The sequence below is a fragment of the Helianthus annuus genome, chromosome 1 (genome assembly GCF_002127325.2).
Source record: "Helianthus annuus cultivar XRQ/B chromosome 1, HanXRQr2.0-SUNRISE, whole genome shotgun sequence".
NCBI lineage: Eukaryota > Viridiplantae > Streptophyta > Magnoliopsida > Asterales > Asteraceae > Helianthus > Helianthus annuus.
This window is the reverse complement of record NC_035433.2, coordinates 143,118,264-143,131,530: the sequence shown is the minus strand read 5'-3', so window position 1 is coordinate 143,131,530 and position 13,267 is coordinate 143,118,264. Positions and strand designations below refer to the sequence as shown.

General features: G+C 37.8%; 3 protein-coding genes across 3 annotated transcripts; 1 reads left to right on the top strand and 2 right to left on the bottom strand.

Annotated features, from left to right (window-relative positions):
• Positions 1-598: 598 nt before the first annotated feature.
• On the bottom strand, positions 599-5,709 carry LOC110883043. The gene is made up of 5 exons (XM_035989592.1): positions 5,515-5,709; positions 2,858-3,031; positions 2,209-2,312; positions 1,117-1,638; positions 599-752 (listed from the first exon to the last, which is right to left on the bottom strand). Exons 1-4 carry the CDS (start codon positions 5,707-5,709, stop codon positions 1,236-1,238), a joined length of 876 nt encoding a protein of 291 aa, XP_035845485.1. The 3' UTR covers positions 599-752; positions 1,117-1,235.
• Positions 5,710-5,895: 186 nt separating this feature from the next.
• On the top strand, positions 5,896-7,315 carry LOC110933453 (glutathione S-transferase T3-like). Its single transcript, XM_022176676.1, has 2 exons — positions 5,896-6,169; positions 6,516-7,315. The coding sequence occupies exons 1-2, from the start codon at positions 5,896-5,898 to the stop codon at positions 7,313-7,315; spliced, it is 1,074 nt and encodes a 357-aa protein (XP_022032368.1).
• Positions 7,316-7,921: 606 nt separating this feature from the next.
• LOC110933447 (disease resistance protein RGA2) lies at positions 7,922-10,912 on the bottom strand. Its single transcript, XM_022176669.2, has one exon. It carries the CDS (start codon positions 10,910-10,912, stop codon positions 7,922-7,924), a length of 2,991 nt encoding a protein of 996 aa, XP_022032361.1.
• Positions 10,913-13,267: the final 2,355 nt, after the last annotated feature.

Sequence of the window (13,267 nt, the reverse complement as noted above, 5' to 3'; positions counted from 1 at the left end):
TGATCGCCTAGCGATTAATCCGTCATTAATCGGTGAACCCATGGTTTAGAAAAGCGGGAAGCGCACAAAAGCGATGAGGTCTAAAACCAATTTTTTAAAAGCAAAGCACAAAAGCGGTGAGCTTCTCGTACGCAAAGCGCAAAGTGATTATACAATTTATTTTATATATCCCATAAGTGTTTAGCATCCAATACTTATGATTTAGCTATAATTAAGCTTTATATATGTTTTAAAATGAAAAAAAAAAAAAACTTAAATGTACAGCCTAAAAAGCCTGTTATACAACACTCAGCAACACAGAAACACACCATGCACATAAGGCGCGCGCCTCACCTGCGCCTCAGGTCAATTTTTAGGCTTAAAAGTGTGCCTCACCTGCGCCTTTTGTACATCGTGCGCCTTGTGTCACTTAAGGCGATTTGGTTGGCGCCTTGGGTCGCCTCGCGCCTAGGCGCGCTTAAGGCACGCTTTTTTAAACCAAGGGTGAACCATCGATTACTAATTAATTGGTGATTAATCTGTAAGGCCCCCAAAACGGGTACCCTACAGTCGGGTCACATCACAGTGTACTATTTAAAATTTAGACTTTCTACAAAAATACGCAAATTAATTTTCTATTAAACAGTACATGATTAATTAAACTCAAAATGTTATTTAGTCATCAACAACCGAATGCCTTCCAACCTATCACGACTAATCCCATATGTTAGCCAAGAGCAACATCGACTCAAATCACACACCTACAAAACAATCTAACATACATGCAAAAGTCAGCTACGTTGAGTGAGTTCTAATATTTTAAGTTAATGCATTTAAAACCTTCGTAAACACTTTACTTCAAAACCAAAACACCATCGTTATAAAATCACCAACGCTTATTAAAATATGTGAAAATCATTTTAAAGTTTAGCGGTCCAACCCGTCACCCAAAACTCCACTCATATTCTAGGTCCAATCATCCTACAATATATTTTCTTCCAAAAATAAGATAATGCTCTCATAATTATTTGTTTTTATTAAGTTTGCTAAAGACTACTTTACTGTCAACAAGATAATTCCATATAGTAATGTGCAAAAAGAAAAAAAAACACTCACAGAAAAGAAAAGAGTGTTCACCTTTTAAACAATGAAAAGAGATCTGTATGAAATATCAAGAAGTAATTGCTCTTTGATCTCTATACCTTTCTTCCCTGTTCAAACACTCATCTCTTCATCTTCATCTTCATCGTCCTCAACTAAATATCTGACTGATCAAGTAGAATTAAAGATTCTTTATACGAGCACACGAGTAATGAAGAACACTTGCTTTCAATCCCAAGATCATTGATGTGGTGTGAGAAGAGATCATAATCTATAAGTGTTTCTGAATCTTCACCGTTATTTGCCTTTCTCATCATAAGCTCACCAGTCATCCTAAATCCCAATGGCAAACTTGACATATACCTATACGGTTTCTTAATGGTGAAAAGCTTTATAAACGATTTCGAATCACCATTCCCCTTCCTCCACACTTGAATCATATCGTCCAATATCCTCTGCCGAATCACAGCAAGAGAATCACAATAGTTGAATAAATGCAACTCCACTTTATCACGGAATGCTAACTCATTAGGGAGGTATATCTCTCCAAATTCTTCACTTGTCAAATCAAATGAAATAAGAAAACAATATTCAGTATCACTACCAACGGTGTTTTCAACGCCAAACCAGTAAATAGACCCATCTATAGTTACCTGAGAGTGAGGCCTTTCCAAATTAACCAAATTATTAGACAAATTACCATATGAGTTTCTCCAAACCCCTGACCTTAAACTAAAAACCTCAACCTGCCAACGACAGCTACAAGTTACACCTTTCATCTTCATATGCCTACTACGCATACCACTAATCTTTACAATCTTAGGGTCACTAGTTACAGGACAAACCCCAAAACCTAAAGCATGAGCCACACGCATATCCAGATTAGGCAAAGCGATAGCAACTGATTTTCTAATCGACGGATTCCAAATAACAGCCGTCGCCTATCGAGAACGACCGGGATTCAAATAACAACCGAACAGACAAACCAATCCATGAGAGGCACCGATGATAATTGAATCACTGAGTAGGTTAACGGACCGGGGAACAGTTGGAGAATACTTGTTTTGTGGGAAACTGTCATCATCTACAAACGAAACATATGTTTCCACAGAGTACAGATTTTCATACCTTATAAGCAAATGTTGCGGTTGATCATGGTTATGGACGGTGTAATCAGCAATGAAATCAGGCGAATCGATAACAGATTTCCATGCTTTCGAAACAGATCTGGCCTGAATCAATAATTTTATAGGAAGCCTTTTAATGATATCCACTTGAAGTTCGAAAGGTATGTGATCGGACATTATGATTTTATGGTATAAATTTCTACGATTTTTGTAGAGGGGAAGGCCGGTATCAGCTGTGACCGAAACCGTTTAATAAAAAGCGATTTATACCGGTCTTAAAATAATAATAACCATTTCAGCAGAGCCAATAAAAGTAGCAAATTTGACAAAATCACTCACTTATTTGGCCTGCAAAGGTGAATGCTAACATTAGTAAAGTGTAAAAATAAAATGTAAAACTAGTACATGGTGTAACAATTATGTGAAGCATTTTATCGAACACCTGGTGTGCCAATGTCCAACAGTATCAAATTTTGTTAGAGAACAGTTACATGAGAGCAGAAAGATAGGCATAATACCATATCAGGGATAGATACAAAGATTAAAGCATGAAGCAACTAACACTGACATACATGATATTAACAATTTTTCTCATAATTTAGGGTTTACAGGTTACGAAATTAACAGCGAAGTTAGAAACTAACGCGTACCTGATCCTCCGAATTGAGAGGTCGGAGATGATGAGACAGGATGGTCGCCGCTGAAGCCCGGCGGAAAACGGTGGTGCAAAGGCGGTGGGCGGGCTTCAGTTGATAACAAACAGACAAGAGAGATGCCAAAATGGTTATGGAGATGAGGTCATTTCTGATAGTCTGGAAATGAAACTATTATATAAAATCCAGAGTAAATTTCTGTTTTGGCCTTTGTTCTTTTACGAGTTTAACCATTTTAGCCAAGTGCTACGTCTCGTATGTCATATTTTATCTTATATGACCAGTATATGTCTCGTATAGGCCTATACGAGACGTATAGAAAAAAAATACCATTTTATCCCTGAGTTAGGGCTAGACTGGGGGCAAAACATGACTATAATGGTAGACGCTCAGTCTAGGCCTATACGGGGAGTATAGACAAAAAAATACCATGTTACCCCTGAGTTAGGGCTAGACTGGGGCAAAACAGGGCTATAATGGTCTTTTGGACCACATTAGACGCCTAGTCTAACCCTGTATACGGCGTATATTTTTATTTTTATTTTTTTTTTGTTTTCTCTTTTTAATATCGATAACACTAATATTAATTATAAAAACTCATATTAATATCAATAACACTAATACTAATTATAAAAAAACCTCATATTAGTTATAATAACACTAATATTAATTATACGATACAATACACGATTAATATTGTATAAAATGTTGGTATAAAAAACTAATAATGTATAAAATGTTTGTAAAAAACTAGTATTTTTATAAAAGTTTTCTAAAACGATTAATATTGTATAAAATGTTTGTAAAAAAACCCTTATATACACCTCATATTGGCCTATACGTGGCATATATGGGGCATGAGTCATATATGAGACGTATACGAGGGGTCCTATACGCCACGTATAGACCTGTACGCGGCGTATAGGAGGAGCCAAACATGAGCCAGTCACTGAGTTTGATGTAACCTTATCGCCCCATATAGGCCTATACAAGGCAGAGGGTGTGCAAATAGGCAGATAAGATGTGTGGATAGTTTGAGCCCTTAAAAATTAAAGACATTACATAACATTAACAAAATTAAAGTCATGCCCGTAGAGCGACTTGGATGATGTTGACTTCGTTTAACTCACCATTGTTGTTGTCCACGTAGTTGAGAATCCCTTCAAATCTCGTACAATCAATTTCAATCATCCGAAAACGTGAATAAAGTGTGTCCTTGGATCGGATGGCCTCACCCCTCCGCGTACAAAATTCTTGATAAACTTGTTCCAAAAACGAAGACGTGCGTAACGGGGGCCCTTGGTCGTTCACCACCGTGACCCACGATTCGCATAACGTGATGTCCTCTTCTAGGATCCATGGAAAAACCGACATTATAATAAGATGAAAGTTAAGATTTTTGTTAGAGAGTTTTGAGAGTTATATAAAAAGTTGAGATTTTTTGAGATAGTTTAATGGTGTATTTATATATAAAAAGATCGAAAAATTCTTGATTTTTTTACTAGCCATTGGGTAAAACGGCTGCTTCCACGGCCCAATGAAAAAATGACACATATGCACACTTATTAACTCAAAGCCGATGAAATTCTCCAAGCCCATAACTCAACGTCGTGGACAACGCCGGGTGCAAAACCAAATAACTAAATGAGCCCCATGACTCCAAACGGAGCGAAAGCTATGTTTGTTTTAAGTTAAACCCTTTTCGAGCCCGTTTGCCTGTATCCATCCAGTTGGTCAAACGGAGCGAAAGCTATGTTTGTTTTAAGTTAAACCCTTTTCTAGCCCGTTTGCCTTTATCCATCCAGTTGGTCCAAAACCCTGCATCGAAAGCGGAAATGATATAATATATTTCAGGGAATTCTTGCAGATTCCATGGTATTGGTATTGGTAGATCTTGCTTGTCTTCATCTATTGCTTACTTTTGACTAAAGGTGGCAGTACGATCCATTTACTTATTCGGGTTATGTTTTATCTCCAACGGGTCAAACCAATACATAATTACTTCTAAATCATTTTATTAAAAAAAAGAAATAGATTACCATTGAACAATATAACTTTGGTAATCATATCTTACACAGTAAATAGCTAAAAAAATGTTTTTTTCCTATGCAAAATGTGTTCAGCGTCAGGGACGTAAAGGTCATTTCACCACTTCGGTAACGTTGGGGTAACGGCAGGGACATTACTAATCCAAATCGACAACCACCTGGACTTGATTATTCAATTTTGGTACTCAGGGACGAAAGTGTCATTAGGTGTTAACCACAGGGATGGAAATTGTAGTTTCAAGACCCGGGGTTTATGGAACGTCTCTCACAATCTTTTGATTCGAAAAAGGCATTAAAAGGCAACGAAGATGATACAGAAGAAAGACGGATGATGATATGGACTAGCTACTTGGACAATGTAGTTTTTTATGTTTGAAGTATTTTTGTACTTATATAACTTATATGCAGATATGCAGACAAGATACTTGTATGTTTGTAGTTTTTTATGTTTTAAACTTGATATTTATGTTTATGTTTGGGGAAAACTTGAAATTTTTTAAGCCTTGTTTCGGGTAAAAACTGAAAATAGTAGAAAAAAAGCAAAAGAGTAAATTTCCGTTTTGCTCCCTGTGGTTTGGTCACTTTAAGAAGGCTCGGGTTTCTCACCTTTAGCAGTGACATGACAAGGTCTTTTAGTGGCATTTTAGGAACATAAAAAGGTCCCAAAGATGATGGTCTTTTAACGGGGACATGACGTGGCATTTTTGAAGTATTAACGGGGACATGGTCTTTTAACGGTGACCCCTTTAGGCTACACGGTATGCCCACGTCCTCTCTCCCGTTCTCACCCGGTGACGGCATGTACACAATCCGAACAACCCGAACAATCCCAACAACCCGACCCAACCTAATGTTTTCTCGGTTCCGGCATATTATCCGACGGTAGAACCAAACCAATTCTCGCAATATTCATCAAATGCGTTTGCATCATTCCAACACTCGCCAAACCAATTCGCTCAATTCTCTCAAAATCAAGCCCTTCAACAAATGATGTTGCGGGGTGCGTATAATTTCCCACCGAACCCGACACCACCCGTTCAACCCCAACCGATCCCGATGCAACCCTTTCAACAACCCGAACCCGACGACGATGTGGATGTTGTTCCCGAAACCCAACCGGCTAAAGGAAAAGGAAAACGAAACAAAGGCAAGCAAGTGGTTGGTGATCAATCGTCCAAACCGAAGTCGACTAAGTGGACGTCAATCGAAGAAGAAGCCTTAGCCAAGGCTTTCATAGCCACGTCTAACAACAAGACAAAAAGTTCGTATTTTTTTTAAGGTTTATCTTTTTTTTAAGGTTTATACTTTTTTTTAAGTATATTTTTCTAAATTTTTTTAACAGTTTATAAATTTTTAAAGTTTGTTTATTTTTTTATTTAAATTTGATGGTCAACAGTTTGGTTATTTTTTATTTTTTTATTTAAATCGTATTTTTAAAGTTTGTTTATTTTTTATTTAAATCGTATTTTTAAAGTGTGTTTATTTTTTTAACAGTTTATAAGTTTTTAAACTTTGTTACTTTGTTTGAAATTTTTTTTTATTTTTTTAACAGTTAGATATTTTAAATGTTTGTTTAACTTTAATATATTTTGTTTGTTTTATTATAGGTAATAACCAAACGGGTGACGGGTTTTGGTCCAAGGTTTTGGCGAAGTTCCTTGAACTTATGGACCAAGGCCCGTATCATGATATCGACTCGGTGTCGTCAAAGTGGCGGAAATTGAACTCGGCCGTCAATAGGTTTTGCGAGGAATATAATAAAATATATACAAGTGGGCGTCGTAGCGGCATGAGCGACGACGATGTTTTCAAAAAAGCGTTGGACAACTATAAGTCGAACAATGCTAATACCAACTTTGCTCACGTTCGCGCGTGGGAAATTATGAAGAAGGAACCGAAATGGTCGCCGATTCCTAACGAGGTGGAGATGGTGAAACGCGAAAAAACATCGGAAACGGGTAGTTTTAGCGCCGGTGGATCGGACGCGAGGTGTCACATAAACTTAAATGATGACGCCGACTTTGACGAAGAGGAGTACGCCATACATGAAGCGGAGCGTCCACCGGGCCGAGACAAATCAAAGAAGGAGCGGGCCAAGGGGAAAGAAAAGGAAAAGTTGGACCCGAAGATGGAAGAGTTTATGGAAAACTTAAAAATGTACAACGAAGTCTCGGCCCAAAAGACGAAGGCGAAGGAGTGGGTCGTCGAAGAAAAAACTCGTGTAGCGGAAGAAAAGTTACGCGAGAAGGTCCGATTGTCGAACAAGAAAATCAGAATTTCGGATGAAAAAATTCGGCTCAAGGAATGGGAAATGATAACCATGGATGTCGATCAGTATCCCGAGCCGAAACGTTCGATGTTGAAAAAACTTCAAAACGACATCATGAAGAAGCATAATATTATTTAAGTCTATGTTTGTTTTTTTTTTAAGTTTATGTTTTGTTTTAAATTTATGTAATGTGGTTTTAATATTAATGAAAATATTTTGTTAGTTTATTTTTTAAATGTTAAAAAAATAGAAGATTAAAAAAAATATATAGAAATGGTGGGGAGGACTATGACTAGGACCATCCTCCCATACCCTCTAGTTCAAGGTGATGGAGCATCTTTGGGAGGACTATGACGTGGCGCCTACGTGGCGGATGGTCCTTCAAAGATGGGATGTCACCATACCCTCTAGCCTTAGCAGTGACAAAATGGCCAGTTGTGACAAGGTATCATTAGGTGGTATTAACGGCGGCATATGTCGCCGCTATTGCTCGCCATCTTTGTAGTGAATGAATATGAAGACAAACATAAACAAACATATAAATTGTGAACGTAAATGAAAAAAAAAAAAAAAACACAACAAATCTTCACTAACAAACATGACATCAGTTTGTTTAACTAAAAAGAACAAACAAATCTAAATTTTGTTCATTGACCATAAATGAATTCCGCTACTGTTTCGTTTTTAAAGAACATGAGACATTTGTAATAAAAAAAAAGGTAAAAAAAAAAAGTAAGAAAGATATTAATATTGCATTGGAGGATCAATATTGATATCAGGAATGTGAGAAATTCTATGCCAATCTTCACCCTTCTCTCTTTTACACCTTTTACTTAGATGTTTACAACGTCTTATCTCAAGTTTGTTTAGATCCTTGAAACTCTGAATCTCATCCGGTAGAGAAAGTAACCCATCACAAAATAACAATTTCAACTTTCTGATGCTTGGAAGGTTACATGGTAAAGAACTTAGTCCCTCACAACTTTCTAATTCTAAAGCCTCGAGCTTTGGAAGGTTACGTGGTAAAGTAGTTAATCCGCCACAATTCTTTAATTCTAAAAACTCAAGTTTTGGAAGGTTACTTGGCAAGGAAACCAAATTCGGACTCCACATGATTTGCAATCTTTGTAAACAAAGAAACATATTCGTGTTGTCTCCTGTCTTGTTTATGTCGTCGTCATGGAAACACTTCAAAGAATGCATGAAAGAGATGTCAATAACCTTAAGATTGGGAAGTCTCCCAAGTGGTGAAATATGCTCACAGTTCTCACAGTTGTAGAAAAGGATTTCAACCAAATTCCTTAAATTGTCCATCCAACTTGGAGAAATGGTCTTTCCCATGTAATTATACATTTTCAATATCTCTAAAGACGGATTTGGCTCTAATCCCTCAAGAACCTCTTCGATGTATGGAAACATTTCTCGTGTATATAATTCTTCTGTATCACTCTCGTCCGAATCACATTCCGACCACTTTAACACCAAAATCGACAAATTCTTTTTGCATTTGAGATTGGCACTCTTGGCTTCACTTAAACCTCCAACATTTTCAAGTCCTTCTATCTCCAACCTCCCCTCAAGTAGATTTATATCCCCCAATTCGCTTATTTTGGCCCCTCTCTCCTTGCCAACAGGAAACCGTGGAAGCATTCGAAGACTTGTTAGTTTCTCGATTCCAAACGGCAAATGTTGGAGAGAATCACAATCATTGATGTCCAAACGTTGAAGATTAATCATCTCTTTTAGGCCTTCAGGTAAAACTTCTATACCTGAGCTAAACAAGTTCAAGTATTTCAGATACTTGAGTTTGCAAACTGATTCGGGCAACTTACACAGCTCGATACAATAACTTAAAATCAAAACTTGCAAGTTTTGGAGATACATAATCGACTCGGGTAACACTTCTATATCTGAATTTGATAAATTCAAGTATCTCAGATGCTTGAGTTTGCAAATTGATTCAGGTAATGTCTCTAACCTTCTAAGATCAAAATATAATACCCTTAGATACACGTGGTTGAAAACTTGACTAATAAAATGTTCATCCCCATCCCCGAACATGAACATCGACCTTAATGATGTTAGCTTTCCCAAATCATCAGATGATAAAATAAACTTTTCACCTGAACATGACAAGCTTAGATGGAGCACCTCATTTGGGATTCTAACCTCCTTACAAGTAGGCTCTATAACTAAACAATCATGTCTCATCACATGTTGTGCCATGTCATGCACTAGATCATGAATTTTACATGTATCATAATCATCCACCTGGAAGAGGGATTTCCAAACCAAACAATTAAAACTTTCTTCTCCAATCACATACAAGTCTGTTTCTCCTCTAGGCGGAATGAAACCGTTCGCCACCCACAACGAAATTAGCTCATCCTTTCCTAGTTTATAGCCTTTAGGAAACAGACAAAAATAAGAAAAACATCTCTTTAAATGAGGAACCAAGTTATCATAACTTAACTTCAAAGCAGGCAAGACGTTGTTTTCCTGCAAGTTCCATATGTTATGGTCTTTCACACGTTGCCAATCGTTGCTACTACTTTTTGACCACATTAAGCTACCCAAAGTCTTCACTGCCAAAGGCAGTCCTTTACATTTCACAACTATTTCCCTTCCAATAGGCTCTAGCTTACGTATGTCATCCCCCACTCTTCCTTGTGCAAACGCATGCTTCTTGAATAATAACCATGAGTCCTCTTCTGATAAACATCCCAGTTCATGTTGTAGCTCGTCAACCTTTGCCATCATTCTACTAGTTCTCTCCGACCGTGTTGTCATCACAACAATACTTCCTTCGGCCCCACAACTTAATGTTCCACTCAATCCTTCCCACTTGGCCTTTTCATTCTCTTCAGCCCAAACGTCATCTAGTACAATAAGAAATTTCTTTTCCCTTAACTTGCTTTGAAGGGACTCTTGCAACACATCCAGGTGTGTAAGTGTACACTCACATTTATCTATGGATGTGATGATTCCTTTTATTATCTCTTTAACTTGGAAGTTTTCAGAGACATACACCCAACATCTTAAGTCGAAATATTGGTCAACCCTCTTATGGTTATAGACTAACTGAGCTAGAGTAGTCTTTCCCAGACCTCCCATGCCCCATATACCATACACCCGAATCTCACCATTCTCATATTTTCCTATATCTTTGTTGCATATCGTTCTAATTACCATCTCCACCTCTTCATTTCGTCCTAAGATCTTTGAAGAATCAAGTATAAGCGAGCTAGTTTCCCTATTAGGCATCTCACCTTCAACTCCCACATCTACATGACTTGTGTCACTAGAGGTCAAATTAAACTTAAGTCTCTTAGATGCAAGATCATCCAGTTTTGTTCTTATGGCTTTAACTTTATGAGCAGCCCTAACACGAAACTTAAATTTGGAGATTAAGGCTCTTACCTTGTATTTGATGCCTCTTTCGATGTTTATTTCTTTGTGTAGACGTTGTAGCAAAGCTTCGGTTTTGACCTCGTCCAGCACATCTTCAACCTTCAAGGATGCAGATCTGAGACGTCGAAGCCATAACTCTACAGCCTTTTCCTTGACTTGTTTCTCTTCTGCATCTTCAAGAACAGCTTGGATCTGCTCGAAATCTTCCTTGAGAGCCAAAATATCGCCCTTGAACCCACGGAATAGAGCAAACTCTTCCATAGCTGCAGCAGTTAATGTCCGCACTACCTCGCTCACAAGGGCTGAAACAAGTGCATCTCCCATGATTAATGTTTCAAAATCAAAGATCAGTCGTAATTCAAGAAGTGTGTGGAGAATTGAAGAGGCAAGTCAGCTTAAATCGTTGTTGATTTTATGCACTGGTAGTTAAAGCGTTGACATGAATCTCACTGGTAGTTAAAGCGTTGACATGAATCTCCAGCAGGCTAGCTCATTGTTTATGTGATTGGATAGTTTAAAAGAGTAACTTGCCATTTTAGTCCCTATGGTTTGGGTCAATTTGCCAGTTTAGTCCAAAGGTTTCATTTTTAACATCTGGATCCAAAAAGGTTTCATCGTTGCCATTTTGGTCCAACTGACTTAACTCGATCCATATCTGTTAAGTCTGCCAAGGGCATTTTTGTCATTTCATATTTCTTTTTATTAACCCTTTTTTTCTTAATTGCCAAAAATGCCCTTGGCAGCTTTAACAGATATGGATGGAGTTAAGTCAGTTGGACCAAAATGGCAACGATGAAACATTTTTGGATCCAGATGTTAAAAATGAAACCTTTTGACTAAACTGGCAAAATGGCCCAAACCACAGGGACTAAAATGGCAATTTACTCTAGTTTAAAATTATTAATTTCACCCCAGCATGTACGTGGCCAGCTATATTATTATTGCAACTTAGTGCGCACCATTTTCTTCTTCTTTTTTTTTTTGGTTTATCATCAAGGAGCCGTTGAATATGAAAAAAATAATTTACGTTTTTTTGGATGCCAAACAAACTTCTTTAGGTTAGAGGGTGTGGTATATCACGCTACGTCAGATCTAGCAAGGCGCCATGTCATATGAGGGGCTTTAAAGTCTCTCTCTTTAACTTGCATGCAATGGTTTAAAGCCTCCCTATTAAACAAAATTAAAAAAAAATTATTGGTTGAAAAGAGGTGGGCCCCACCTGCACACCCCTTTATCTCTCGTTGGCACCATGACGGATAAGGGGTAGCGCCCCCTTTTAATAACTTGCACGGGGTGGTTGATGGTGTCATAGGGCACCGTTTTTGTTGAGCTGGTGGGGTGGCGCTAACCAGTAACCACACCCTGTGGCCTTATATCACCACAAAATATACATACTATCAAGTTGTTAGCATATAGCGCCCAACTCCAGTACATTTTCACCCATGTATAGATACAATTTAAACCAAAAGATCAATACAATTTAAGCTAGCTCGGTTCATTAATTAGCTAATAATTCATATATTAAATAAAAATAATATAAATAATTGACTCATTTAGGCTTGCAAGCTTGACAAGTGAAGCTCGGGTTCAGACTCGGCTCATAAACAAGTTTAAATAAGCTCGGCTCGGCTCATTTACCAGAAAACTTAAAATAAGGGGTAAATGTTATTTAATATTAATAAAAACTAATATTACACTGAGGCTCTACGAGCCTGACGAGCTTCACATGTCAGGCTCGAGCCCGGACTCGATAAATAAACAGACTTTATTTTAGGCTCAACTTGTTTCGAGTTTTTTCTCGCCTCGTTTGCAACCCTAGTGTTGGTAATCGGTTTTGTTCGGCTCGCCAGCTAAAGATATTTACTTTCTTCGGCGCCCATTTATCTCAAACGGCCATCTCCCCATCACTTATCTAACCAGAATCTTGCAAACAATCCATTTCCAATCTCCCCTTTAATAAAATGATGTACATGGATATTTTAGCCCGCAAGGTCCTTTTCGAAATTGTAAATACCATTCCAACTGCCCAACAAAAGTAGTTTATTTTTATTTTAATGTAATAACTTATTAACGTGTTGTAATTAATTAAGGTAAACAATAACAAAGAGCCACCTTATTTAATGCAATTTTTTCATGATATTTAGGTCCAGGGTGTTGCTAAGACCATGTGTAGTGAGCAGGGCATTATCACAATGCCCCTCCCTTTAGCATAAAGCGACATGTGGCACAGGTACTATGTGGTACGGTTCCAGTACCAATCTCATCCGTAGTTTGATCAAAAAAAATTTCTAGTCACTGAATTTTAGCCGTCCCCAAAAAGCGTTAGCTAAGCCTTAGGTGACGGCCAAAAGCGTAGGCTAAATCCTAGCCGTCTCGGCCAACAGAGCTGACGTGGCACCTTTTGATTCACGGAAACAAGGGCTGACCACCGAAATGAAGGCTACGTATTTCAATGACTATTTTGGAAAATCATTAGGTAAAGGTATACATTATTTGTGTAATTTTCTCTTGTTTATTTATGTGTAGGTGCTAATTCACCTGTTACTCTTGGACTTTTTGGCTATGTGGCTTTGACCGTGGTCAATGGATGCATCTTGCTGCACCAACGCCATAAACTCATAGTAACTTTTTTTTGGAAGGTGACTTTCTATGTACTGGACCTATTGGTCACCAGGTTTA